Source organism: Bos javanicus, chromosome 17 (genome assembly GCF_032452875.1).
Source record: "Bos javanicus breed banteng chromosome 17, ARS-OSU_banteng_1.0, whole genome shotgun sequence".
Classification (NCBI taxonomy): Eukaryota; Metazoa; Chordata; class Mammalia; order Artiodactyla; family Bovidae; genus Bos; species Bos javanicus.
The window spans coordinates 64,919,568-64,946,905 of NC_083884.1; the positions used below are offsets into that span (position 1 = coordinate 64,919,568).

At 50.9% G+C, this 27,338-nt stretch overlaps 1 protein-coding gene across 3 annotated transcripts; it reads right to left on the reverse strand.

Annotated features, from left to right (window-relative positions):
- Window positions 1–21,139: 21,139 nt before the first annotated feature.
- On the reverse strand, window positions 21,140–27,336 carry ISCU (iron-sulfur cluster assembly enzyme). Of its 3 annotated transcripts, none has more exons than XM_061385151.1 (5): window positions 27,114–27,336; window positions 25,534–25,647; window positions 24,620–24,730; window positions 23,115–23,193; window positions 21,140–21,685 (listed from the first exon to the last, which is right to left on the reverse strand). In XM_061385151.1, exons 1-5 carry the CDS (start codon window positions 27,225–27,227, stop codon window positions 21,600–21,602), a joined length of 504 nt encoding a protein of 167 aa, XP_061241135.1. In that variant the 5' UTR covers window positions 27,228–27,336; the 3' UTR covers window positions 21,140–21,599. The 3 variants fall into 3 exon arrangements, with proteins under 3 accessions (XP_061241135.1, XP_061241137.1, XP_061241136.1); XM_061385153.1 differs by lacking the exon at window positions 27,114–27,336 and adding an exon at window positions 26,431–27,019; XM_061385152.1 differs by lacking the exon at window positions 21,140–21,685 and adding an exon at window positions 21,693–21,930 and having other exon boundaries at window positions 27,114–27,260.
- Window positions 27,337–27,338: the final 2 nt, after the last annotated feature.

A 27,338-nucleotide genomic window follows, 5' to 3' on the forward strand; every position in this document is an offset into this window, starting at 1 on the left:
CGGCTTAAGGGAGCGGGTAGGGTGAGGGGTTCCAGCGTTCCCAGGGATCCCGGTATCTGCCAGGGCAGGAACAGGCCCCCCCTGTCCCGGGCCTTGTAAAACCCCACAGCTACCCCCAGTCGGGGAGTCTGCCCCGGGGCCAGCCCACGGCCGCCTTTGAGGGGGAGGGGGAGGGCCAGCAAAACCACCCTGAGACGTGAACCCCAGCTGGTGTGGGAATGGGGCTTCAGGTGACGTGAGGTGGGGTGGGGTGCTGAAGAGCCCCGTCCCCGTGTCCTGCCCTGCTCTGATCGTCTGACAGGCTGGGCATACTCTGGCTGGCATTTTGCTGAAAACAGGAGGGACAGAACCCACACCTGCCGGGCTGCTCTGTGCTGGGCTCATCATCTTTACCCCTTGGGGTTCTCACAGTGGTCTGGGCTCTCCGGTGAGACCACCTGAGTCAGTGCCAGCTCCACACTTGCTTGCCTGGCTGCGTGGCCTTGGGGGAGTCCCCTCGCCTCTCTGGGCCTCTGTGGATAAAGAGAAGATGAACCCACTCCAGCCCACAGTGTTCTCCACCTGCCCAGCGGGATTACCTGGGAGCTCGGAAACTCCTTTCTACCTGGCCCCCACCCAGACCAATGAAATCAGAGTGTCCGAGGGTACAGCCAGGCAGTTGTCACAGCCAAGATGCAAAGTCCACCGGGAGAGAGGCCAGGGGTCTGAACACCACTGTCTCTCCAGCACTCAACACTGCCCCTAGCACATAGCAAGCGCTCTGTGTGTGCACATGCATGTAAGGCAAAGGAGGGATGGTGCCCACACATCCATAACCACATCTAATCCTTCCTACACTCTCCACGGAGAGAGGAGCATATCATTACCCTCCCCCCATTTTGCAGATGAGAAAACTGAGGCTCAGAGGGGCGTAGTGACTTACCTAAAGTCACACAGCAGGGCATAGCTGGTCTTTGAACCCAGGTCTGTCTGGCTTCTCAGCCTGGACTCTTCAGTGCTGAGCCTCCCACCTCATTTTAGAACTTCGTGGCCCAAAGGGAGAGCCCCTTCCCTGATGGTAGAGTGGGCACGAGCATTTTGTATCCATTGCATTTCATCTTGGGTCCCCCTTCCTTGTTCTGACCCCACCCTGCCTCCCGGGGTGATGACAGTGACTGCCCACTGCCTGTCTTCGTTTTCATTCATAGATTCTTGAAATCATCCAGTTTTTTGCCTTGCCTGGGATGATGTAACCCTCTGAGTTCCAAGGTGGCCCAGAAGTGTGTAGCAGGGTCATAGATCTTTTGTTTCCCAAATACAGTTCTTTATGAGCACCTACTCTGTGCCATGTATTGGGGAGGAACTGTTAGCAAAACAGATCTGAGGCTACATTCTAGCAGAGGAAATGAAACTTCATCAAAGAATCATCCAGATGCAACCACAATGATTAATAACGGAAATAGCCACCATTTATAAGTGGACTGTTATGCACGTGTCTGGCATTTTACCCATATTACTTTTTACAGCTTTACTGAGGTGTTATTGACACACAATAAAACGCACATATTCAAGGGTGAAATTTGATAATTTTGACACGTGTTTAAAGCCATCACCACAATGAATATAATGGATATACCCATCATCCTTTGTAATCTCTCCTTACTGCTCCCCCACCCCCACCCCAGTCCCCAGGCAACTATTGGTCTGCTTTCTGTCGCTGTGAATCACTTTTATCTTCTGGAGTTTTATGTAAGTGGAACCTCCAGTGTGTACTCTGTTTTTGTGTATGGCTTCTTTCACTCAGCATAAATATTTTGAGATTTATTCGTGTTATTATATCTACCAATATTTCACACTTTTTTATTGCTGAGCAGTATTCCCTTGTGGGCGTCCCATGGGGCGCAGTGATAAAGAATTCACCTGCCAGTGTGGGAGAAGCAAGAGACGTGGCTTTGATCCCTGGGTCGGGAAGATCCCCTCGAGTAGGAAATAGCAACCCACTCCAGTATTCTTGCCTGGAAAGTTTCATGGTCAGAGGAGCCTGGGAGGCTACACTCCATGGGGTTGCAACAAGTAGGACACAACTGAATACACACACAGACACACACACAGTATTCCCTTGTATATGCATATGAAAACTTATCCATTTTCCTGTTGATGGATGTTTGTGTGGTTTCCGGCTTTGGCTATTACAAAAAAAGCTATGAACTACTGGATGTTATTTTATCTCTCCCTCCCAACCTTATTAAAGAGACGATTGTTAGTGCTCCCCATTTTACAGATGAGACACATGGAGACTCTGAGAGGTCAAGTAACTTGTCCAAGGTCACACAGCCAGTAGTTGGAGCATAGAATCTTAAAGAGTGAGAATTTTTGAGCTAAGTGACTTTAGGGAACCTCTAAAGTTGAGAGAGACTCAGACCAGGCCCTCATTTTATACTTGGGCATTTGAGGACCAGACAGGCTGGGTCTCATCTAGAGCTGGGTGAGAATTCAGGGTTCTGCTGGGCAGTCTTGCACTGTATCCAGCTCCACTCTGCTTTATCCTGCCTCTTCATCTGGTTTGGGGGAAGGATCTGTCTGGAGTGGGACAGGGATTTGTCATTTTTTCAGGAGGTTTTAATTTCGGGATTCCTCCGGCTGCTCAGAAATAGCAGGAAGGATTTGGTGCTGGCTCCAGGGCAAGCTGCGGGAGATTCCCCCGCAGCTGCTCCCCCTTCCCAGGCGGGTGCAAGGTTTATGGTGGCAGCTGCAAAGTATAAAATAGCTCTGCTCGTAAATCTGCTCTTGCCAGGGTCCCTGATGCCAGAGGCCTCTGCAATGCTCAGCATGGTGTCCCCCCACCCTCTGGGGCCCTGCAGTGACGCTGACGATGCCCTGGAAGGCTGGAGGGTCCAGGTCTAGGGTGGTCACCTGTGGCCTCTCCCTTAGGGTTTGGAGAGTTGGTCTCAGCTGGAGGGCCTGGAGGGGGAAAGGACTAGGATTGCACAGGCCGGACTGGGGACAATGAGGGGAGAAGGTTGTAGTGGACATGGAAATAGGGAACCAAGAGACCTAGTTAGGGTCCTCTTAGCTGTGTGACTTGGGCATATCAAGTTTTTGAACTGTAGGTTCCTTGCTTGTAAAGCTGGGGCCCTATCTCCCCAGAATGGATGTGAACGCACTTTACAATGTGCAGGGCAGGGTCGTCTGGTGGCTAGGGGTTCAGATGACCTGGGTTGGAATCTCAGTTCTGCCACTTCTCAGCTGTGTGACCTTGGGCAAGTCACTTAACCTCTCTGGGCCTGAGTGAGTTTCCTCGTTTGTGAAACAGAACCTCGGAGGGTTGAGGTGGGAGTTGCATTCATTCTCGTAGAGCAAATCCCCCACAAGTGCTCATTGAATGTGAGCTCCTGTTTGCTGTAAACTGTGAAGTGCCATTCCTCAGGAAAAGAGGGAAACTTCTGTCTCTAAATGTCTGGTTGTTCTGGGAGTCACTTCTTTCCAGGTCTAGGTTTAGAAGCTTCAGTATCCTAAGATCAGTGATTTTAGAGGCTTGGAACTTCACATTTTAAACATCTATTCTTGAGGGGCAGGGCAGAGGGTGCTAGAAGGATTGGTGGACTCAGAGCACCACCAGCAGCCAGGAAAGTCCTGTGAACTCTGGGGAGAGGGCGACAGATGCAGCCAGAGACAGAAACAGGGTGCTGTGGCCTTTTGGGGGTGAAAAGCCACCCCCATCCCATGTGCCCCTCTGCAGGGGCTTGGCGCCCAGTGGGGGCCAGGGGTCATGTGGCAGCTGTTCCCCGTCTCCCTCTGGGGTGTGGTGTCCCCAGCCAGGGTTTGGATACTGTCTGGTGGGTACAGCTGGAGACGTGGCTGTCTATATGGGCTGGGGAGCCCAGGGACTCAGGCGGGGCAGGTGCTGGGGCTATTTCTGGGGGGTTGGAAAGGTGAGGGGGGCCCAGTGGGATTAATTGCCAGGTGGCCTGGAATATCTCTCCTTCCCTCTCTGCTGTGTATCCAGTATGAAAGTGAAAGTGAAGTCACTCAGTCTCTTTGTGACCCCATGGACTGCCATGGACTGTAGCCTACCAGGCTCCTCCATCCATGGGATTTTCCAGGCAATAGTACTGGAGTGGGTTGCCATTTCCTTCTCCAGGGGATCTTCCCGACCCAGGGATCGAACCCGGGTCTCCTGCATTGCAGACAGACGCTTTACCCTCTGAGCCACCAGGGAAGTCTCCAGGGAAGTATCCAGTATAAAACAAACCAAATGCTTAGACTGGCCAGAAATTTCTCTAGGCGCGGTGGGGGAAGGGCGGAAGGTGTCTGCATCCCAGAAAGACTGGGGTGCAGATCCCAGCGTTCGAATCCCACCTCCAGGCTGCTCAACCCTGGGCAGTTTCTGCTCTCTCTCAGCACTTCACCTGTGAAACTAGGTCCTGCCCTCTTGTGAGGCTTAGATGAGAACAATGCTCCTTGAGCAAGTGGCCCACTTGGGAGACCCCCAAGTCCCCCACCTGTGCCTTCCTCAGAATTTAAATCCCACCATGAGGGTGTTTCCATCACTTCTTCAGCACCCACTGTGTAGCAAGCGTGGCACTGAGGACTTTCTACACACTGGGTTCTCACAAAGCTGAGGGTGCCACGGGTATGATCCACCTTATACAGAGGGAGGCGTGGAAGCTCAGAGAGGCCAAGTGGAGGCAGGTCACATAGCCAGGAAGAACATGAGCCTGGTTTTGAATCTCCTGGGCTTTTGGGGATCCCATGCGTGCGTGCTAAGTCGGTTCAGTCGTGCCCGACTCTTTGAGACCCCCGTGGACTGTAGCCTGCCAGGCTCCTCTGTCCATGGGATTCTCCAGGCAAGAACACTGGAGTGGGTTGCCATGCGTTTTTCCAGGGGATCTTCTCGACCCAGGGATCGATCCCGTGTCTCTTATATCTCCTGCAATGGCAGGCAGGCTCTTAACCACTAGCTCCGCCTGGGAAGGCACCGAGATTCCCGTAAGTAGGGCTCTAACCACAGCTCCACGCTGCCTGCAAGCTTACTCGTGAAGGAATGAGTGAACGAATGAGCGCATGAATGCAGGACAACGGGGTTGATGGGGCCCGAGGCCAAAGTGTCCAGACTTCCATGTGACCGCCACAGCTCAGCTGGTGGCAGGGGCGTCATCTCAGTTGTTGGTACTGCATCCTTGTGGTTCTACGAGGTGGAAAGGCAGCAAAGAGTGCTTTGACTGTAACTGGCCACCCTATGCACCAACAGAGGATGAGATGGTTGGGTGGCATCACCGATTCGATGGACATGAGTTTGAGCAAGCTCCGGGAGTTGGTGATGGACAGGGAAGCATGGCGTGCTGCAGTCCATAAGGTCGCAAGGAGTCGGAAACAGCAGAGCGACTGAACCGATGCAGCAACTGCGCGTGCATACATCTTGCCTGGGGGCGGGGTCTGGATAGGGGGCGGAGCTTGGCGTCCCTGCACCTCCCACCACCACCTGGGGCCGGTCTCCCGGTGTTACCAAGTGTACTGAAGTGGCCTTCCAATCCACGTGGCCGGGGAATGACCAAGCTAGCCTGCTGGGCTCCAACCAATGCTTTGACCCTACCCAGGATGCTGCATGTGGTCGACGCCGAGAGTCCACCAGGTCTCTGGGGCCTAGCCCATGGGCCCTGGGCTCTCCAGCGGCGTGAACTTGGAGGTGGGGGGCCCAAGGCAGGCACTGACTCTGGGTCTGGGGCCCCGGGGTGAAGGTCTGTCTCTGCCTCTGTCCTGGTTGTGCTTTCTGAGGGAAGTCACTCACTCCTTCTGGCCCTCAGCTGCTTCTCCCACAAAGGAAAGAAGGAGGCAACATCTAGATTTCAGGCAGCTGGTGGGCCTCAAATTGTTCCCGTGTGAGGCGGCGATTGTCAGCAGCCGAGACAAGGGCTGCAGGAAGCCATTTTCCCTGAAGTAAAAAGAGTCACTTGATTCTTGGATGAGAAGATCTTGGGAGAACCTGGCGTTTTTTTACCCTCTTGAATCCATTGTGGGGAGAGCAACCACCGCCCCCCCCCCAACCCGCCACCCCACCTTAAGAGACCCCTGGAAGAGGTGTCCCAGCTTCTCGGACTGCCTCTCCAGCATCTGAACAAACCCTCTCAGAAGCCACTTTCTACCTAAGGGAAGTCGAACTGGCTTGGCCCGAGGGCCAGTTTCCCCCAGCGGAGCCCCCAGCACAAGCTCTGGCTGGGAGGACAGGGCCAGCTATGGGCGAGCCAGTTAGAAACTCTTCTGAATTTTTCCCCTGGCCTCTCACGAGATAAGAACATCTCGACTTTGTCCGGATCTGATCCCCGCACTGTCTGGTTTTGAGTAGACTTCAGAAAGAGATAGAAGGAGGCTTTTGGAAGGTGGTGGGGCCACATCGACCAAGCTTGTCCATGTGTTTGCCCCTGAGATTCTTTTCCAGAAGGTGCTATGGAAATACTTCTGCATGGGCCTTGAGATGGGCCTACAAAGATGGTTGGTGCTAGCGCTGATGCAAATAAATGAGAAAAGGGGAAATGACTTAAGTGCCCATCGCTGTGGGAGGGTTAAGGAGATGGTGGTCCTGTCGAGTTCAAGAGGACATTCAGAGAGAATTTGCTTCTGGGAGAAGGGTCTGGACATAAGGACTGTCGTCAACATGTCCTAATTTGTTTTCATGTGAATGATTTCATGTTGAAAGATCACTGTGAAGCCGATTCCATCAGCTTCATTGAGCTAGTGAGGAAAGCACCCATGCTCAGAGAATTGTTGACAGATGTGGTAACCCCAGGGGCGAGAGGACTTGTCACACCATGGGTGAGCTGGGGAGAGGGCTCAGGTCCTGGGTCTGGTCTGGCAGCTCATTGCTCCTGTGGTCTGTGGTCTGTCTTATATGAGGGAAAGGGCAGCCCTGGTGTGATGGATTCATGCCCGGGAGTCACTTGTTGGAAGTGTGAGCCCAGACTTCCGCCACCTGGGCTTCGGGCACCCCGACAATGGAACCAGTTCAGAGTGCCTCCAAGTCAGGCATGGGGGCAGAGCAGGCCCTGGGTGAGCTCACAAGGGGAGACCACAGGCGGCAGAGCTGGAGGGCCCCGTGTCACCAGGCCATCCTGCATGTGGATGTCTTTGCAGACACCAGGTCCTGCTGGAGGGGCCTTGCCAAAGACAGGGATAGAGGCATCACGTTTTCAGCAGTGCTGCCAGACGACTTTTCCAAAATGCGTCACCAGTTTCCACCACCATCTAGGTCTAAGAGTGGTTCAGGTTCCCACACCCTTGCCAGCAGTGTGAGTTTCCAATCAGAGAGATGAGGAGTGGTATTTCATTATTTTCATTTTGGTTCTCTGATTATCTGTGTGAGAGAGGGGCTTTTAACCCCATGGAGTTCCTCTCCTATGAATGACCTGTTTCTGGCCTTAGTTTCCACGTGTTGATTGATTAGGTACGCACTGGTTTTCAACATTTTTTGAACCATAAAATCCTTTATTAGAATAAACTTCCTAGGAATCCTAACATCGGAGGAGGCAATGGCGTCCCACTCCAGTACTCTTGCCTGGAAAATCCCAGGGATGGAGGAGCCTGATGGGCTGTAGTCCATGGGGTCGCTAAGAGTCAGATTCGACTGGGAGACTTCACTTTCACTTTTCAGTTTCATGCACTGGAGAAGGAAATGGCAACCCACTCCAGTGTTCTTGCCTGGAGATTCCCAGGGATGGGGGAGCCTGGTGGGAGGCCGTCTGTGGGGTCACACAGAGTCGGACATGACTGAAGCAACTTAGCAGCAGCAGCAGCAGCAGGAATCCTAACATAAATTGAATGAAAGCAAAGCTGCCTCTTGGAGGAGGGGTGGGATTCCCAGAGGTAACTGTTTGCCCCTCTTCCCCCTCTTCAGGGGCTCCTAGGGCTTATAGTTTGCAAACAGTTGGTATAGTCCCACTATTCCAGCTCTAAGTGGGGAAACTGAGACCCAAAGTTGCCCAGAAAAGATCAAGGCAGGTCCCCAGGTAGGCTGACCGTCCGTGGTCATTCAAGAAGGATCTCTAGGGAGATGGTCCATCCATCAGTGGCAGGTTCGTTACGTCCAGTCTGTGCCCTGCGTGCCATTTGTTTTCTGTGTGATGGTGGTGGGGGTGGATGATGGATGGTGCCGGAGGTGGTGACGTCAGTGTGGAGGTGGCTGTGGTGGTGAACATCTTTGCTTTGTTCCTCATCCTCATGGGAGTGCTTCCAAAGTTTTCCTGTGATGTTTGCTGTAGTTTTCTGGTAAATGTCTTTTCTTCAAGTTAAGGAAATTCCTTTCTATTCTTAGATTGCCAAGATTTTTGAGTTGCAGATGGACAGTGAAGTTTATCAAATGCTTTCCAGTATCTACAAAGATGATGTTGTTGTTGAGTCGTCGTGTCCGACTCTTTGCGACCCCCATGGACTGTAGCCCGCTAGGCTCCTCTGTCCATGGGATTTCCCAGGCAAGAATACTGGAGTGGGTTGCCATTTCCTTCTCCGGAGAATCCTCCTGACCCAGGGATTGAACCTGTATCTCCTGCATTGGCAGGGGGGGGTTCTTTACTACTGAGCCAGCAGGTGAGATGGTTCTTTTTTCTCACCGTGGGGCACTGTATGAAGACCTCCCTGGGAAAGTCCAAATGAACTGATTTTGTCTCAAGCATGGAAACTCGCTCTCTCTCTCTCTCATCCATTTTCTCTGTCCCTTTCTCTTTACCTAAACACAGACACTTTTCCAGGCCCAGGGAGCTGGACAGTAGAGGAGGGCGAGGCATCAGAATAGAAATGATCTCCCGTGCTGGGTCAGCGCTTTCCGCCTGCCTGACTTCTGCTGCCGTTTCCTGTACTAATCCCGGGGGGACCAGCTCCCCCCCATCTGGTTCCAGACATAGCCCGAGACATTCTGAGGTTGCGTTAAAATGCTGGTGGCAGACAGACAGGGGAGGATCTTGAAGCCTGGCATTCCTCCCCAGGATGCCGGAGGAGGGGGGAAGCTCGGCGGGTGTGTGGTGGGGGAGGAATTTGTCTTGAAAGGGGGGGCGGGTTGGCTCGGGATGTGGGGAGAAGGGCTGGTTGCTAGGCAGAATCGGCAGAGATGAATCATGTCCTGGCGGGAGCTGGTTATGGGCTAAAATGAGAAGTTATCCAAGGATGTGGAATCTTGTTGTTTGAGCTGGAAGGGAGTATGGACTCATCGGGTCCAGTCCCCTCATTTTGCAGACAGAGGAACTGCAAATACAGAGAGAGAGAAAGTTTTGCCCAGAAAGTAAGGAATGGATCTCTTGCCTCATAGCTTTTTCCAGGGATGGTGGCCAAAATAAGCCTTTGGCACCGCCTCCTGTATTGTACGCGGTTACTGTTCTAGGTAACTGAGATTTCATGGTGAATCCTCTGACTCGCTTTCCCCGAGCAAGAGAAATTCAGAGTGTTATGCTGTGAGACAAATATATGGACAGTGTGATGTTGGGGTGGATGGGGGAGGCCTGTCTGGGGAGATGGCATTTGAAGTGAGCTGCAGATGCGGGAGGAGAAGCTCTGGGAAGAGGGCTGCAGGCAGTGGGGCCGGTCTGTGCAAAGGTCCTGTGGTGGGGATGAGTTCGGTGAGTTTGAGACACAGCAGGGAGGCCAGGGGGCTGAGGGAGGCATAAGGGGGACAGGCAGGACCTTGGAGACCAGAGAGAGGTTCAGTGGGAAGCTGTTGCCTGCCCTGCGTCAGGGGCGTGATCCCTGTTGTGACCCCTTCTCCTGCCCCGTGTTGCCTGCTAAGGGCCTTTCCTGTGCATGAATGAGCATTTAGTAAGCCCCTACTGTGTGCTGAGCTGTCCTGGGCCCTTCGTCCAAATGGTCTCGTTTCATCATGTGGCAGTGTCTCCCAGGCTGGCTGTTGGAGAAGGACAGATGGGAGAGGCCCACGCTTGCTCATGGTCGCTCTCCACAGGCATCGCTGGCCCAGGCTCTGTCCCTCATTGAGACCCTCTGCTTGGTTAGCTCAGCTGGGAAAGGACCAGCCTGCATGAACAGCTTGCCCTTTGGTTCAGCTCCTGAAGAAAAAGAGTGGGAAAGGTTGAGAGGAGACTCTGATCCCGGCTGCCGCCCAAGAAGACTTGCCAGGAAGCAGGGCCATGCTGGCCCGAGCCTTTGGGGTTGGAATGGATGAGCACCCACTGGAAGGGAGGTGGTCCCCAGGGGCTCTGCTGTGATGGGAAAGTGAGCAAGAATCTGGGGCTGGAGGGCAAATGGGACAGTGTGAGAAACTCCCAAAGGGCTCTTTGCCCCAGGATAGTAAGCCCAGCAGATGCCTGGAATTCCACCAGTGATTTACTTGGTGGTGTTATCAAGCCTTCCTTTTGGCTTCTCTTTTGTAAGATGCAAATCCCCTTTGGAGAAAAGTGAGAAGATGATATCGCAAACCCAATATTGTGATAAAATTTAGAGATTGTAAGTGATAGGGGCCCTGATGCTGAACAACTCTGAGGGGCCATCAGAGTTTTGTTTTGTTTTTCTCCATGGGGTCACTGGAGACTTTGTTGGGGCTACCCTGCCACCCATCTTCTCCCTCTGCTCAGTCCTGCTTGCTTAACCAGGCTTCCACAGGTGTCAATCCCAGGAACACTCCTAGATCAATGCCCTGCTTGTTAACTCCACCTGAGGGTCAACTCTCTGGGGAATCTGACCTAGCATACTGAAGGTGATGATGATGGTTATAAAGTTGATGATGAAGGTGATAATGTTGATACCGAAGATGACAGTTATAATGATGGTACTGATGATGGTGGTAACGTTGATACTGATGATGACATTGATGCTGATGGTGTGATGCTGATTGTGATAATGTTGATACCGGTGATGACAATGATAATGATGCTGTTGGTGGTGGTAATGTTGATACTGATGATAACACTAATGATGCTGCTGATGGTGATAATGTTGATACTGGTGATGACAATGATAATGATGATGATAATGTTGGTACTGATGATAACACTGATGATGATGCTGATGGTGATAATGTTGATACTGGTGATGACAATGATAGTGAGGCTGTTGGTGGTGGTCATAATGTTGATACTGATGATGATGACACCAGTCATAATCATATTGATGATGGTGATAACATTGATACTAATGATGATGGTATAATGTTGGTGATGGTGATAATGTTGATACTGATGATGACAATGATAATGATGATGATAATGTTGGTACTGATGATGACAGTGATGATGAAGGTATTGAAGATGGTGGTAATGTTGATACTGCTGCTGATGACAATGGTAATGATGGTGTGATGTCCATGATGGTGAAAACATTGATACTGATGATGGCAGTGATGATGATGGTTGATGTGCCAGTCTGCTCAGGCTGCCATAACAAGATACCACAGATATCGTGACTTAAACAATAGAAGTTTCTTTTCTCACAGTTCTAGAGGCTGGAAGGTCTAAGATCGAGTTTCCAATAGGGCTCAATTTCTGTGGGAGCTTTCTGGCTATTAGATGGTTACTTTGTCCTCACACAGGACTTCTCTGGTGGCTTAGATGGTAAAGCGTCTGCCTGCAATGTGGGAGACCCGAGTTTAATCCCGGGGTTGGGAAGATTCTCTGGAGAAGGAAATGGCACCCCACTCCAGTACTCTTGCCTGGAGAATCCCATGGATGGAGGAGTCTGGCAGGCTACAGTCCATGGGGTTACAAAGAGTCGGACACGACTGAGCGACTTCACTTTCACTTTTCTTTTGTCCTCACATGGCCTATCCTCTGAGCATGAGTGAGGAGACCTCTGTACCCTTATGACCTTTTTTAACCTTAATTACCTCTGAAAGACCCTATCTTCAAATATAGTCACAGTGAGGTTAGGGCTTCAATATATGCGTTTTGGGAGAGGGGACACAGTATAGTCCATAGCAATGATCACGGTGACAATAATGATGGCAGTGACCATGATGGTGACATTTGTCACTACTGCTAATGGTGGTGACGATGTTGCTAATGATGGTGGTGACCGTGGTGATGATAATGACAAGAATAACTGTGATAGTATAGAGGATGATTATGGTGATGATGATGGAAGGTGATGATGATAGGGTTGATGGGGATGATGATGGTGATGACCGGGATGATGGGGATGGTGATTGAGAGAGTCATTTCCTAGGTAGGTTGATAAGAAGTCTAGGGGTCCCCAAGGGGAGAGGGGTCTGGAATTCTCAAGGAGGAAAAAAGGACAAACTTTTTTTTCCCTCTACATTCCTTAGGATTATGCATCCTGCCTGAGGACAGTCTCTGGATTAAACCTTGTGGCTAATTCTGTTATCTTAAAATGTAAATTATGGGAGTAGGTCTGGTCTTTACAAGGATTATGTAACAATAATGTATCCTGCCTGAAGGCAGTCTCTGGACTAAGTCAGTTCAGTTCAGTCGCTCAGTCGTGTCCAACTCTTTGCAACCCCATGAATTGCAGCAGGCCAGGCCTCCCTGTCCATCACCAACTCCAGGAGTTCACTCAGACTCACGTCCATCGAGTCGGTGATGCCATCCAGCCATCTCATCCTCTGTCGTCCCCTTCTCCTCCTGCCCCCAATCCCTCCCAGCATCAGAGTCTTTTCCAATGAGTCAACTCTTCACATGAGGTGGCCAAAGTACTGGAGTTTCAGCTTTAGCATCATTCCTTCCAAAGAAATCCCAGGGCTGATCTCCTTCAGAATGGACTGGTTGCAACTCCTTGCAGTCCAAGGGACTCTCAAGAGTCTTCTCCAACACCACAGTTCAAAAGCATCAATTCTTAGGTGCTCAGCTTTCTTCACAGTCCAACTCTCACATCCACATATGACCACTGGAAAAACCATAGCCTTGACTAGATGGACCTTTGTTGGCAAAGTGATGTCTCTGCTTTTCAATATACTATCTAGGTTGGTCATAACTTTTCTTTCAAGGGGTAAGCGTCTTTTAATTTCATGGCTGCAGTCACCATCTGCAGTGATTTTGGAGCCCCCCAAAATAAAGTCTGACACTGTTTCCACTGTTTCCCCATCTATTTCCCCTGAAGTGATGGGACCGGATGCCATGATCTTCGTTTTCTGAATGTTGAGCTTTAAGCCAACTTTTTCACTCTCCTCTTTCACTTTCATCAAGAGGCTTTTGAGTTCCTCTTCACTTTCTGCCATAAGGGTGGTATCATCTGCATATCTGAGGTTATTGATATTTCTCCCAGCAATCTTGATTCCAGTTTGTGCTTCTTCCAGTCCAGCGTTTCTCCTGATGTACTCTGCATATAAGTTAAATAAGCAGGGTGACAATATACAGCCTTGACGTACTCCTTTTCCTATTTGGAACCAGTCTGTTGTTCCATGTCCAGTTCTAACTTTGCTTCCTGACCTGTATACAGGTTTCTCAAGAGGCAGGTCAAGTGGTCTGTTATTCCCATCTCTTTCAGAATTTTCCACAGTTGATTGTGATCCACACAGTCAAAGGCTTTGGCATAGTCAATAAAGCAGAAATAGATGTTTTTCTGGAACTCTCTTGCTTTTTTGATGATCCAGCAGATGTTGGCAATTTGATCTCTGGTTCCTCTGCCTTTTCTAAAACCAGCTTGAACATCTGGAAGTTCACAGTTCATGTATTGCTGAAGCCTGGCTTGGAGAATTTTGAGCATTACTTTACTAGCATGTGAGATGAGTGCAATTGTGCGGTAGTTGGAGCATTCTTTGAGCATTCTCTGGACTAAGCCTTCTAGCTAATCCTGTTATCTTAAAATATAAATTATGGCAGTAGGTCTGGTGAGATCTTTACAACCTCCAGACATTCTTTGGATTCATTGGAGAGTATATAACTCCATTGCTAACACTAGCAAGGGGGTACTTTTTCTACCCCCTTCTGATGTCTATGTCAGAAGCTTTCTCTATCTCCTTTATACTTTAATAAAACTTTATTACACGAAAGCTCTGAGCGATCAAGCCTCATCTCTGGCCCTGGATTGAATTCTTCTCCGGAGGCCCAAGAATCCCAGCATCTTTGCGTGATTCAGCAATAACCTTTCATGATGATGGGGATGATGGTGATGGTGATGTTGGGGTTGATGGGATGATGATGGGGATGATGAGATGAAGATGGGGATGGTGGTGATGGTGATGATGATGGTGATGATGGGGGTGATGGTGTTGATGATGGGGGTGATGATAATAGTGATGGGGATGACGATGGTGGTGTTGATGGGGGTGATGATGATGGCTAACATTCATTGAGTGCTTATTGCATTCCTGGTAATGTGTTTTTGTTTTTTTTCCACTTGTGATCCTTCTTTTAATCCCTACAACAAATCTATCATTTAGGAGCTAGTATTCTGCTGATTTTTCAGGAAGGCAAATCAGAGTTCAGGGAGGTTAAGTACCTGCTTAAGGTCACATAGAGAGATCATGACAGAGCTGGGATTAGAACCCAAGTCCCCAGATCCCCATCCAAGGTTATTTCCTCATATCCTGTGGTCCTGCTCAAAGGGGCTGTGCGTGGTGGAGAGGTGTTTGGTGGGGAGGGGGGTCCAGCCTGACTTCCCCACTGGGGCTTCCTCTGCTCCAGCAGCCTGAGGCCCCAGCGGTGGGGCGGGGGGGATGGAGGCCCCCGGGACCTTTTTTGCACCAGCAGCTCCAGGGCATCAAGCGTTGTCCTCACCCGGGGGGCCTCCAGAGTTATTCTGGGATGTGGGCTTCTCTGAGGTGAGGCCACAGGCTGGAGTGCCCAACAGGACTTTCCAAAGATAGCTGGGCAGGGAGGGTGCCGGTGGTATTTGAGGCCGGGCCTTGGGAGTAGCTGTGCTCTGTGGCTGACCAAGTACAGTGGAGTGAGCTTGCCTGTCAAGCCACGTGTGACAGAAGTCACGTCTGTGTGTCCCCTGCACAGGGGCAGGCAGACTACAACTTGTGTAACTTTGGAGGCCATGCTGTGAGGGCTCATCCTAAGGACCATAGGTTGGAAGCCTGAAGTTATAGTATTTTATTTTACTTTATCAATTTTTATTTCATGTCACTCTAGTCTTTTGCCATGGCTTGTGGGATCATAATACCCTGACCAAGGATCAAACCTGGGCCCCAGCAGTGAAAGTGCCGAGTCCTAACCACTGAATCGCAGGGAATTCCTTGTAGTATTTTAAAAATAGTAATAACAGCAGTGGTAACAATGGTAGTAATAGTAACCGTTGCTACGAGTCATGGTAATAAGACTGATGTTAACAGTAATAATAATGGCCGTAAGAGAAAATAGGCCAGTCACGGGTTGAGATCTCGGGCTGGAGCCCCGCTGCGGCCACGTCCTGGCTCTGTGACCTTGGACACATGCCTTTACCTTTTAGTTTCTTCATCTGTAAAATGGGATGATCATAGAATTTTAGGATTTCTGCGCAGAGTAAATGAGCTCATCTATTTAAAATGCCCAGCAACTGTGCCGGGTGTATCTCTGGGGCTAAAGAGCCGTGTGACCGTAACAATGAACATTATGTGTCACGAGCTTCACATGCTTCATCTCATTTAATGGTCACGTCAACCAGACCAGGTAGGTCACACTGTTATCCCATTTTGCAGATGAATGAATGGAGACTTGGGATGGTTGAGGTCTCTTGTTCAGGGTCACACAGGGCTAGGCAGAATTTGAGCCCACTGTTTCTGACTCCAAGGCTCTGAGCTCACCCTGCTCTGTCCTGCTGCTGCTCCCTGGATGGAGAAGGTCTTCTCTGGGGAGCCCTCCTTGAAGGCTTAGCTGATGTCATCTTGAGGGATGGAGGAAGCAAGCAGACAGGCCACAAAGCCACCAATGAGAGAGGTACTCACATCCATCTTCTGGTTGGGGCTGGAGCTCATCCACAGGGTCCCCCAACTCTGCCAAGATTCAGTGGGACCCGGAAATCTTCTGTCCCATCACAAAGATGGACACAGAGTCTGCTCCCTTCTTGTCTCAAGTTCAAGCGGCCTTGATCACCTCTCATTGCTTGGCTTTTTAAGAAGACTCCATGATATAGATAGCCAGTTTTGGCAGGACAGTGCTTAATGGGAAGTTGTAAAAGTGCATTTTGATGTGGTCCCAAGTGGCTGGAATCCAGGAATAACATCTAGGAAAGGTTAGACTACAGATGTGGTCATAGCCACGGTGTGGTGCTTTGAAGGGGGTGGGAGGTGGGCAGAGGACCACAGCTGTGGTCTAACCTACCACTTCCTCGCTGTGCTATCTGAGGAAAGTCATTTCAGCTTTCTGAGCCTCTGTTTCTCCATCTGTCCTTCATCCATACACCCATCTATCAATCCACTCACACACCCTCCACCCACCCCCTCCATCTACCCGTCCATCTGCTCACACATCCTTCCTCTCTCCATCCGTTCACTAAATAGGCGTTCATGAAGCCCCTAGTAAGACAAGAGCTGGGCCAGAGGCTGGGTCCCATGATTGACATTTGTTGTTTAGTTGCTAAGTTGTGTCAGACTCTTTGCAACCCCATGGCCTGTAGCCTGCTAGGCTCCTCTGTCCATGGGATTTCTACTGGAGTGGGTTGCCATTTCCTTCTCCAGGGGATCTTCCCGACTCAAGGATTGAACTTCCATCTCCTGCATCTCCCGCATTGGCAGGGGGATTCTTTACCACTAAGCCACCAGTTCAGTTTAGTCTCTTAGTCGTGTCTGACTCTTTGCGACCCCATGAACCGCAGCACACCAGGCCTCCCTGTCCATCACCAACTGCCGGAGTCTACACAAACCCATGTCCATCCAGTTGGTGATGTCATCCAACCATGTAATCCTCTGTTGTCCCCTTCTCCTCCTGCCCCCAATCCCTCCCAGCATCAGGGTCTTTTCAAATGAGTCAGCTCTTCGCATGAGGTGGCCAAAGTATTGGAGTTTCAGCTTCAGCATCAGTCCTTCCAATGAACACCCAGGACTGATCTCCTTTAGGATGGACTGGTTGGATCTCCTTGCAGTCCAAGGGACTCTCAAGAGTCTTCTCCAACACCACAGTTCAAAAGCATCAATCCTTCAGTGCTCAGCTTTCTTCACAGTCCAACTCTCACATCCACATATGACCACTGGAAAAACTATAGCCTTGACTAGATGGACCTTTGTTGGCAAAGTAATGTCTCTGCTTTTGAATATGCTATCTAGGTTGGTCATAACTTTCCTTCTAAGGAGTAAGTGTCTTTTAATTTCATGGCTGCAGTCACCATCTGCAGTGATTTTGGAGCCCAAAAAAATAGTCTGACACTGTTTCCCCATCTATTTCCCATGAAGTGATGGGACCAGATGCCATGATCTTAGTTTTCTGAATGTTGAGCTTTAAGCCAACCTTTTCACTCTCCTCTTTCACTTTCAGGGAAGCCATAAATTGATATTACTGTCATCAATAGAAGGCTAAATTATGAACCATCCTACATGGAATCCTGGGTAGCTGTTAATGAGGTCGGTCTACAGGAATTGAAATGGAGAAATATGGTTAAGAGGAAAATAGAAAGATACAGAAGTATGTGTAGTATGCTACATAATAACATGTGGTAGCATATCCACATGTTTATGTGGATATGCTTTGGAAATTTCTGGAAAGACAGCTAAGAAACAAATGCCAGAGATTGCCTATGAGGAGGGAGACTGGGGAATTCGTAGGGGTGGTAAGGAAGCTTATATATCATTCTGTTCCTTTTCAGGCTGTTTGAATTAGTTAATTATATTTATTATTACTATTTTTTACATTTTTATTTGTTTATTCTTGGTGGCACTGGGCCTTCTCTGCTGCGCCTGGGCTTTCTCCAGCCGCAGCGAGCCGGGGCCGCTCTCTAGCCATGGCGCAGGGCTTCTCATTGCAGTGGCTCCTCTTGGTGCGGAGCACAGGCTCTGGAGTGCTCAGGCTCAGTAGTTGTGTGGCTCGTGGGCTCTAGAGCTCGGGCTTGGTTGCCCCACGGCACGTAGGATCTCTCCAGATGAGGGACTGAACAGATGTCCCCTGCTTTAGCAGGTGGATTCTTAACCATTGGATTCCCAGGAAAGTCCTGAATTTAAAAAAAGTATATTACCTATTAAATATGAAAAAAATTATTTAAAAAAGACTCAAGTTTCTGAGTAATGATACAGAAAGACAAGGCAAGAGCAGAGTACAAAAACCATCCGTAATATGCATGGGACCAGGGAAGGATCAGGGAAGGATGAGGGAAGGATCAGGGAAGGGCAGGCGCTCTGGGAGCAGCAATGGTGCCTAGCTCAGCCTGGGGGAGTCGGGATCGGCTTCCCTGCGGAGGCAGTGTCTGAGATGAGGCTCCCAGGCTGAGTGGAAGTTAAGGGAGGGTGCCTGGCTGGGGCCTTCCTAGTCGGGGGAGCAGCACAGGGCTGAAAGGAAGGTTTGGTGGGCCTGGATCAAAGAGATGGATTGGTGTAGTAGGAAGTTTGGATGTGTTTGAAGGGTGATAGGGAGCCAGGGACGGGTTTCAAGAGGAGGGACGGGGTCAGAGTGGGGACTGGATTCCAGCAGTGAGGCTGGAGGCAGGGAGGCCCGTGGGGAGGCCAGGAGAGAGATGATAGAGTCCCAGACCAAGGCAGATGCATGAGGTGGGAGGGGCGGAGAGAGAGTTGGAAAGGGACCCCTTCTCATAGGAGCGTCAGCCTCCACGGAAATAATTTCAGCAAACTGCTTGGCAAAGTGCAGAGCACTCCATGGTGGTTCTCTCTCAGGGCTGCATTCTGCGAAACTCCCGGGGAGCTTTGGGAAAACGTCCGTGCCCAGGCCCTACCCGCAAAGCATCAGATTTAATCAGATGTTGGGGTTAAATTGGGCTCCCGGATGACTGAGGCACGGCTGGGGCCAGGCACAGTGCTTGGCGGCAAGTTGGCCAAATGAATGGATTAGGGCTCGCTCTGTGTTGGGGGTCACCTCCCGCTGATGCTCAAGGCACAGGGGAGCCTCCGGTGGCGTCAGTTCTGCGGGGAGAAACAGGGCAGAAGGATCACGGCCTCTGAGATCGCCCAGCCCACACCCAGCCTCGTGGCCGGGAGTAGCTGACCTCCCAAGCCAGTTTGCTTCTTTGAAACGATGCCCGCCCCAGAGGGCTGTCCTGAGGATGGAGGGGATTACAAATATGAGGGCCTGGCCTGACGCAAGAGTGCACAGAGCTTGTCACTTACATGTTGGGATCTCCCGTGGAAGAGTTTACGTGGAGACGCGAAGATTCTTGGGATGTCAAGATCTCAAGACTTGAGTTCGCCCACGGGGACATGGTGCCCCCCTGTGGTTCAGACTAGCTGTGTCTGGGCCAAGGACAGTCTCTCATGGAAGTTCAACCCAAATGTTCTTCTCTTTCAGCTACATGACCACATATTTTGAGGTTTGGGCTATCGCCGTGGCTGTTACGAACAGCTTCTGATGTGTAGAATTTAGGCTCGGCTCTCAAAGGGTGTAACTGGGACAAAAATGTCTCGTTTTAAAAAAGTCACAAAGAACAGTGGTGGGGAATTGCAGGGCGGCCACATATACTGAAGACACAAGCGCAGCCTACAGGGACCGTGGATTAAACCGCAGGACACGCCACACGGGACAACGTGACGTGGTTCCACCCGGCTGCTGTAATTTGAGGTTCTGATGAAGGCCTTGCTCTGTGGCCTTCCCCGCCGGGTGCAGGGGAAGGGCCTTTGAAGTTCCATGCCCTTCCCCAGAACACAGAGGAGTTTCGTTTCATTTTTTTTTTTTAAACAAAGGAGGTATATTTAAGAGAAGACAGAGCCAGCCTATGCCTGAATGTCAGGACATCTTACTTTTGAAGTTGGAGATCCGAGTCTTACCTGGCATTTTGAGGTCATGTTTTCACTAGACCATTGGACCTCCTTTAGTGGGGCTTTGAGCTGCTGCGTGACCGAGGGCATCTCTGCATGACCCCCCACCCATCGCCTGTCTACCCTGGGGGCAGATGGGATAGGCGGACAGAGATGAGGCTGTTATTTGTCCCTGAGTCAGAGATGGATGTTTTAAAACTTTAGATCACTGTACACATACAGACTGTTCAGAATGAACTACTTAAGTATCACAGCTGTGCAGGTGTGGACCAAAGAGGTTTCTTCCTGATGGCTTGGTTCATCGCCTCCACACAAAACCACCCAAGAGGTTCTCAAGAGTCGGGTATTGGAACAAACTTATGGCTGCTGGTGGGGGAAAGGATAGGGAAAGGGACAAGTAAGGAGTTTGGGATGGACATGTACACATTGCTATATTTAAATTGGATAACTAACAAGGGCCTGCTGTATAGCACAGGGAACTCTGCTCAACGTTGTATGGCAGCCTGGATGGGAGAGGGCATGGGGGAGAATGGATATATGGGGGAGAATGGATACGTGTATTTGTATGGCTGAGGGCCTCTGCTGTCCACCTAAAGCTATCACAACATTGTTAATTGGCTGCTGCTACTGCTGCTAAGTCACTGCTGCTGCTGCTGCTGCTGCTGCTAAGTCGCTTCAGTCGTGTCTGACTCTGTGCGACCCCATAGACGGAAGCCCACCAGGCTCCCCCGTCTCTGGGATTCTCCAGGCAAGAATACTGGAGTGGGTTGCCATTTCCTTCTCCAGTGCATAAAAGTGAAAAGTCAAAGTGAAGTCGCTCAGTCGGGTCCGACTCTTAGCGACCCCATGGACTGCAGCCCACCAGGCTCCTCCATCCATGGTATTTTCTAGGCAAGAGTACTGGAGTGGGGTGCCATACTCCATTAAATAAAAAGTTAAAAACAAAGTCAGATACTGGAACTGCCTGGCCAGACCTGGAGCAGAACCTGGGCCTAGAAACTGATATTTAAAGCTCATTCTTCAGGCCTCTATCTGTTTTCCGTCCATAGCTTTAGGGTAGAGTCCAAGCCAGAGTTTCTCAGATTTCAGAAACCAGGGAAGTTACAAAAAGGATCTCTTGGAGTCACTTTGAGTTGTCAACCTGTTATTTTGTAAAGAACAATGAAGAGTGATGGCCATGTCCTTTCCCCTCCCCCTTGTTTCAGAAGACAGTACTGACGTCGGCTTTGTGAAGACCTCCACGCGTGGTCTTTGCCACCCAGCTTGCTTGGAGGAGCCTCGGTCGTCACCCCATCCAGCATCTGCGAACGAACCCCGTGGGGCTGAAGGCAGTCCTGTGAAGGGAGGGAGGGGCCCCAGTGACAAGGCTTACCAGAGACACCGTCTTACAACATTGCTTTATTATATAGATGCAAAATCTGTTTTATGTACAATACGTGTACTTTATTTGGTCCTACCAAATAATCTTACCAAGGCTTTCTATTGGTAATCTTCCCTCAAAAGATTCAGGTAGAATTAGATATTGTGCACTTCACGACTACCCAAACCTGAGACTTCGCTACTAACTTCAGTTTTGGGGTCATACACATAAATCGAAATAGACACACGCGAGGTACAGACACACATGAGGTTAAGGCGATGAAAGTGAGCTGCAGGAAACCCCAGGGTTCAGAACAACTAGGCTGTGTATTTTGCTTGAGTTAGATTCGCAACGTGAGCAGCAAAGGTTGTGTGATCTCAGAGCGCTTTTATTGTAGTGCGAGGGCTTCTGAACACCCATGTGACCGCGTGGCTGGGGACGCTGGCAGCCTGTGGGCCCTTTGAGGCATCCATCACCAGGCGCTCATTTCTTCTCGGCCTCTCCTGTTTTGGGTTCTTGTTTCAGTTTGTAATCAGCCAGGGCGGCCTTGATGGCGTCTTCAGCCAGCACTGCAGGTTAACGGAACAAAACACAGCCTGTAAGTTTCTACATCTTTAAGAGCCGAGACAGTGGTGCTGGGACGGGCTTGACAGTCACCTCGCCAGGGTGCAGGGTCAGGAGCGATCTGGCCGTTTCCTGAGCCACTCCCTTGGGGCGGCTCTGGGGACAGACTTGGGGCACAAACCTGGGATTCTACGTTAGCTCAGCCTCTCGCTGGGGTAGGGTGAGGGCTGTATACATAGTGTCTGGAGCACTGGGCGGGGGCGGGAAAGGACACAACAGATGTTAGTTCTCAGCTGCTCACGTGGAATCGGGAAAGCGCGGTGGATGTCGGTGACGCTGGCTGGCATAACTTGGGTCGCGGCAGTCTGGGGGTGGGATGGCATTTGCCGGCTCACTCTAGTGATCCCAAGTTCGGCAGCTTTTATTTTGGAGTCGGTATTAAAAGGGAGGCTTTGGGGGAAACAAACATTGAGAGAGCTGGAGTGATGGCTGAGAACACTGGCTCAAGTTCCAGCGCCCATGAAGGCCTGATGAAAAGGCAGGGGTTTCTCTGAAACCACATGAAAATGTTTACAAGCTACGGCCTTTATTCTTGGGTATTTGAGACTCCAGCTCAAGTGGAAAGAACTCGGGTCTCAGCAGACCTCCATCCCGGCCCCAGCACACACGTCTTGCCCTATGAGTCCTGCCCTGGCAGGAGGCCTGGCTCTCTGCTGATTTTTAACTAATTTGGTCAGTAAACCTCCATCACTTAGTTAAGGCTACTGTGTCTCATTCCCTCCTTCCCCTAGAAGGGTGAGATTTTTAAGGCTTTAGACTGAACGGGAAAGCCAAGTAAAAGCCTTCAGCATCTGGGCTTTCTCTCAGGACAGTGAAGAGGGGGCTACTGCACAGCTGGGCTGAGTCATCCCATATACACAGATGCAGACCCTGAGAGTAACGGCCTCTGGAAAGGAAACGATAAAACGCACGGCAGATGGGATTATGTTGGAAGCCGCATTTTCTCCTTCACTGGTGCCAACTTCACCACCGTGGGGTGGGAACAGCACAGATACGGAATCAAAGTCTGGGCTTTAGACTCTGGCCCTTCCCTGAGGAGCTGTGAGGCTGGGCTGCTTGAACCTGAGCCTTCATTTGCTGCTCTGTGAGGGGGAGGTGATGACACGACTGGAGGATATTCCGAAAGGTCAGAAGTGAGGCTGTGACCAGCTCTGCATGATGCCCAACCCACAGCACCCGCCTGGGGCCCCGACCTTCTGGAGGCTGTGAAGACAACCCGAGCTCTAACCCTCAGAGGTTATAAAGGTGGATTCCACGACCCCAAAGGACTCACCATTCCCCTGTCCAAATGCACGTGGATACCATTATGGAAAACCCCCAATACCACCCCCACCCCCAGTCCAAGCCTGTTGGCATGCTGGAGGCGACACGTACTGGAGCAGTGCAGTTTCACAGGCGGGAGGCACAGCTCCTTGGCGATGTCTGTGTTTTTGATGGTCAAGGCTTCCTCCACCTGAGAGGCAGACAGGACAGATGGGCAGTTTTAGTGATGCTGTCTGGTGGAACTGAAGAGCAAACATTGCTGGGCTGGGGTGAGCCCGGCCTGCAGAGACATTGTCTCAGCCAGTAGCAGAGCCTGGGGAGTCTCGGAGGGATCTGCTTGAGGCCAGAAACTCCAGCCTTTTTTTTTCTTGGCCAAATGGCACGAGGGAGCATAGTTCCCAACCAGGGACTGAACCTGCATTCCCTATAGTGGAAGCACCGAGTCTTAACCACTTGACCACCAGGAAGTCCCCTCGAACCTGTTTGCCGAAAGGCAGTGATTTCCTGCGTTGGTTGTGTGACTATGAGCTTCTCTGACGTCCATCGATTCTACGAGCTGGATGGTGTCAGGGAGGTGGGCGGGGCCAGGGCCAGCAGCATAGACAGCTCCTGGGAGGAGACCTTGGGGCTCATCCCCTGCCTGTAGGAGGACTTTTCACCTCCAGGTGGACTGAAAGGATGCCTGGAGTTTGTCTCAAGCCGAGGGCAGAGCAGGAGGCAGGCCTCTGTGGAATATGACCTGCTGGCTTAAGGAAAGCATTTTCCCAGCCTGTCTCCCAGTCTTCCAAGTCTGCTAACTCAACTGAATTAAGCTTCAAGTTCTGTTCCTGCAAACTCAGATGGGAGGCTCTCAAGGTCAGAGAAAGGCCCTCTCCCCACTTTCTGAGGTGTCCTGTCTCCTCATGCCCTCCTCCCCTGAGGATCGTTCCGGACAGATTGGCCAGTACAAGCTAGGTCTTTGCTTCCTGGCTCTGAGGAGCCTGCCGGCCAGGAGGCCCTGAGTCACAGGGGGCTGGTGGCACGTGGCCTGGCAGGCGGCCTGGCTGTAGAGCTGCCCGGCACAGGCCTCCGTGACTCAGCTTGCTAAACTTTGGCTGTTGGGGCTGCAAGGACGAGCACTTACAGTCTGGCTTTACTGAGAGGTTTTAACGAGGACGGGACTTTTGAAAGGCTAGTCTGTTATCTCATGAATGCTTGTAAGCCACCTGCAATCCTTCCTGAAACTGGATGGGAAGGAATAAACAAAACAAACCATGGTACACCCACCCCCTAGCAGACTTAGACTTCTAAGAAATGATAATATCTGTGACCTTGGAGAAAGCCAAAGATTTCTCTCCACTTCTGTTGTGTTCAAGGGGTAGGTGGGGACCTTTTTTTGATTTAGTTAAAACATCACCAAAACCCTCAAACAAATAAAAATGGTCAACAACAACAGAAAACCCCAAACTAAAAAAAGTTAAGATTATCCATAATTCCCAATGTGGAGAAGAATTTGATAAAAATCTGGGTAAGCGAAATTAAAAAGAAAATCCTTGGAATATTTAGAAAAAAATTATAGTGTTTGTTTAAACCCTTCCCTTAACCAAGAGGCAGGTTCTAGTTTTCAGGAGCCTTACCGTCTTCCCCTTTACCCATTCGGTGGCTAACGAGCTAGAGGCGATGGCAGAACCACAGCCAAATGTTTTAAACCTGGCGTCCACGATCTTCCCCTTTTCATCCACTTGAATCTAGAAAAGAGGCAGGAGTTAGCAGGCTTCTGGTGCTGCCTGCATAACCTGGCACTCAGGGAGGCCCACAGGGCACTTCCTAAGAGCTTTGGTCCTGCTTTCCATACTTAAAAGTTTGGGCTTTGATTATGGAGGCCCCTCTGTTTCAAAGAGTTCAGCAATGAAAAGCTGCAAGCAGGAACAACTATACAGAATTATACGGGCCTTGCTGGCAAAGGTCAGCCAAAACGTATGGCTCCTGCCCAGTCTCCTCCCACTCCCAAGCCTGACTTCTGGCTTCCCAGCTGCTGGGCCAGTGCACATCTTAAAACACTGCGAGAGTTGGCAGTAAAGGCCACCGGTTAGTGTTTTTTCCTTTGACGTCAAACCGCATGTAGCGCGTTCCCGCCTGTCTTGTTTCTGTTTTCCAAGATAGGCATGAAGCCGCCTGGCCAGCTTCCCACCACGGTGACGAAGGAGATGTGGAGAAACCTATGGTTTACCAGAGTGCCAGGCGCTTCCAAAGTGGGGGCAGGCAGAGTTTGATTTATTGCATTTCCTATCCCTCTGGGGATTGCTAACTGATACAGTGAGTATGAACGTGAGATCTGTTTATTCTGTCAGAAGGGGTCAGCACAGTTTACCAGGAGGACTAGGATTCAGCCCCTGTTGGAATCATTTGTAACACTGACTTATCCCACCTCACAGGAATCAAGATGGGGACCAGAGGCAATGCCGAACGTGTAAATGCTCTGTCAAATACAGAGCACTGTACAAGCAAAGGGGTAACCGTTACCACCAGTAAAGATGGAAACCAGGGATACCTGTAATTTCATGACATCACCACACGCTGGAGCCCCCACCAATCCAGTCCCAACATTTTTAGATGTCTTGTCAAGGGACCCCACGTTTCGGGGATTTTCATAATGATCAACAACCTGAAATGAGAGTGAAGACAAATCACAGTCACTCTTTTTTGCTGTTCATCTCCCCGACTTTGATGACAAGCTCCTTCAAGTCAGCAAGCTGGACCTGGCAGGCCATCACCTAATACCAAATTTCACTTGGGCTGGATTTAAGACATATGGGGATCCTGGAGAAAAATCAGCAAAATCATGTCTTAATTCTGTGGGGTTTTGAACCACAAATAATTACTTGACCTCTAACCACCCAAGTCACAGAGTTGGGCTCAAACAGCACTTTTGTAATTTCGGAACAAAATGCATTCTCAAAAGAATGATTACTATTCAAAAAACTATACGTATGTATGGTCCAGAAAGGGAAGGACTTTCCAGAAGCCTCAAGGAGACTGTTACGGGACTAACAAGGCTATGGAATACGGCCATCTGTGTACGCTGATAAATAGTAACCATGACTGTGTTTCGGGGCCCTGAAATCCGCGGTGCCGCAGCGCGCCCTGGTGGCGGAAAGGCTGCGCGCGCCAGGTCATTCCGCGTGTACTGTCAACAACACACAGCCCTGGGTCCGCGGGGAGTGAGGTCTGTGCGCAAACGCTTGGAAGCCAGAACAGAGTAGACATCTATTCAAACCGGCACACGCGAGGCTTTAAAAACCTTGCGTTTGTTTCCCAGTTAGTCGTTAAGTATTCCGAGCTTCCAGTCCCCTTCCCCCGACCTATCCGACCACGGATTTTGACTTCCAAGTCCAAGGATCTGTAAGATAATATCCAGTCTGGACTTTCTGCCCCGGGGTTGATTTACCGCATTCTTTTTGTAGTTAACCGGTTCCCGAGTGAGACGTCTCATGTGGCTGCCGACTACCCAACCTGTCTCTTAACTCACAGCATCCCACCACCCCCAAGCCAAAACAAACACAAAAACGTGACGACTGTGGGTTACACGTCCATGTCCACTCGGAGGCTCTGAGCTCCTGCAACACTAACATCAATCCTCAGTGGCCTCCCTGTGCCAAGCGTCCTGCCCAGGACTCAGCAGGCAATGGTCTCGCGTCCGGGGGCGCTGCCCAGACCCCATCTGACGAGCGCAGGGCAGTGACTTGCCCAAGGTCACTCGGCCGCTGTGTGTCCGACTAGCCCGGACAGAGCAGGACCCTGCTTCCTGGGCAGTCGGGAGGTTTAAAGGCTGGATGGATGTTTCAGGTTGAGGGCAGCTGCCGCTAGGCTAGCGGAGCTGTCATTTTTGTTTCAGGCGCGGTTAGTTGCCCCAGCGCAGCCAGGGAGTCACTCGAGGCGGCATCTTGAGAGGAAGGCCCCTCCATCCAGAGTTGGGGGCGGCCAGGGCCCTGGGCTGCAGTCGGGGTTCCAGGGCCGCGCAGAGCCGGGAGGGTCACTAGGCTGGGCCTCCGCTAGGACCCCTAAGTTCTCTGGGTAGTCGTCACACTCCCGCCCCGCCCCGCCCGGTGCGGACCCCCCGGCCGCTCTTACCTTTTTGTGATAGAGCCGAGCGGGAGCTGAGAGCTCCCGGGCGGGCAGGCGCGGGGCCCGGAGCAACAGGGCCGACGCCGCCCGCCTCAGACGGCCCGCTCCAGCCGCCGCCATCTTGCGGGCTTGCGCTTGCGCAGGTGGAGCGCGCGGCCGAGGGGAGGGGCGCGTGCGCGAGTCGGCTCCCAGCTGGGAGCGCGCACCCTCTAACGTCCCGGCGACCTTGCG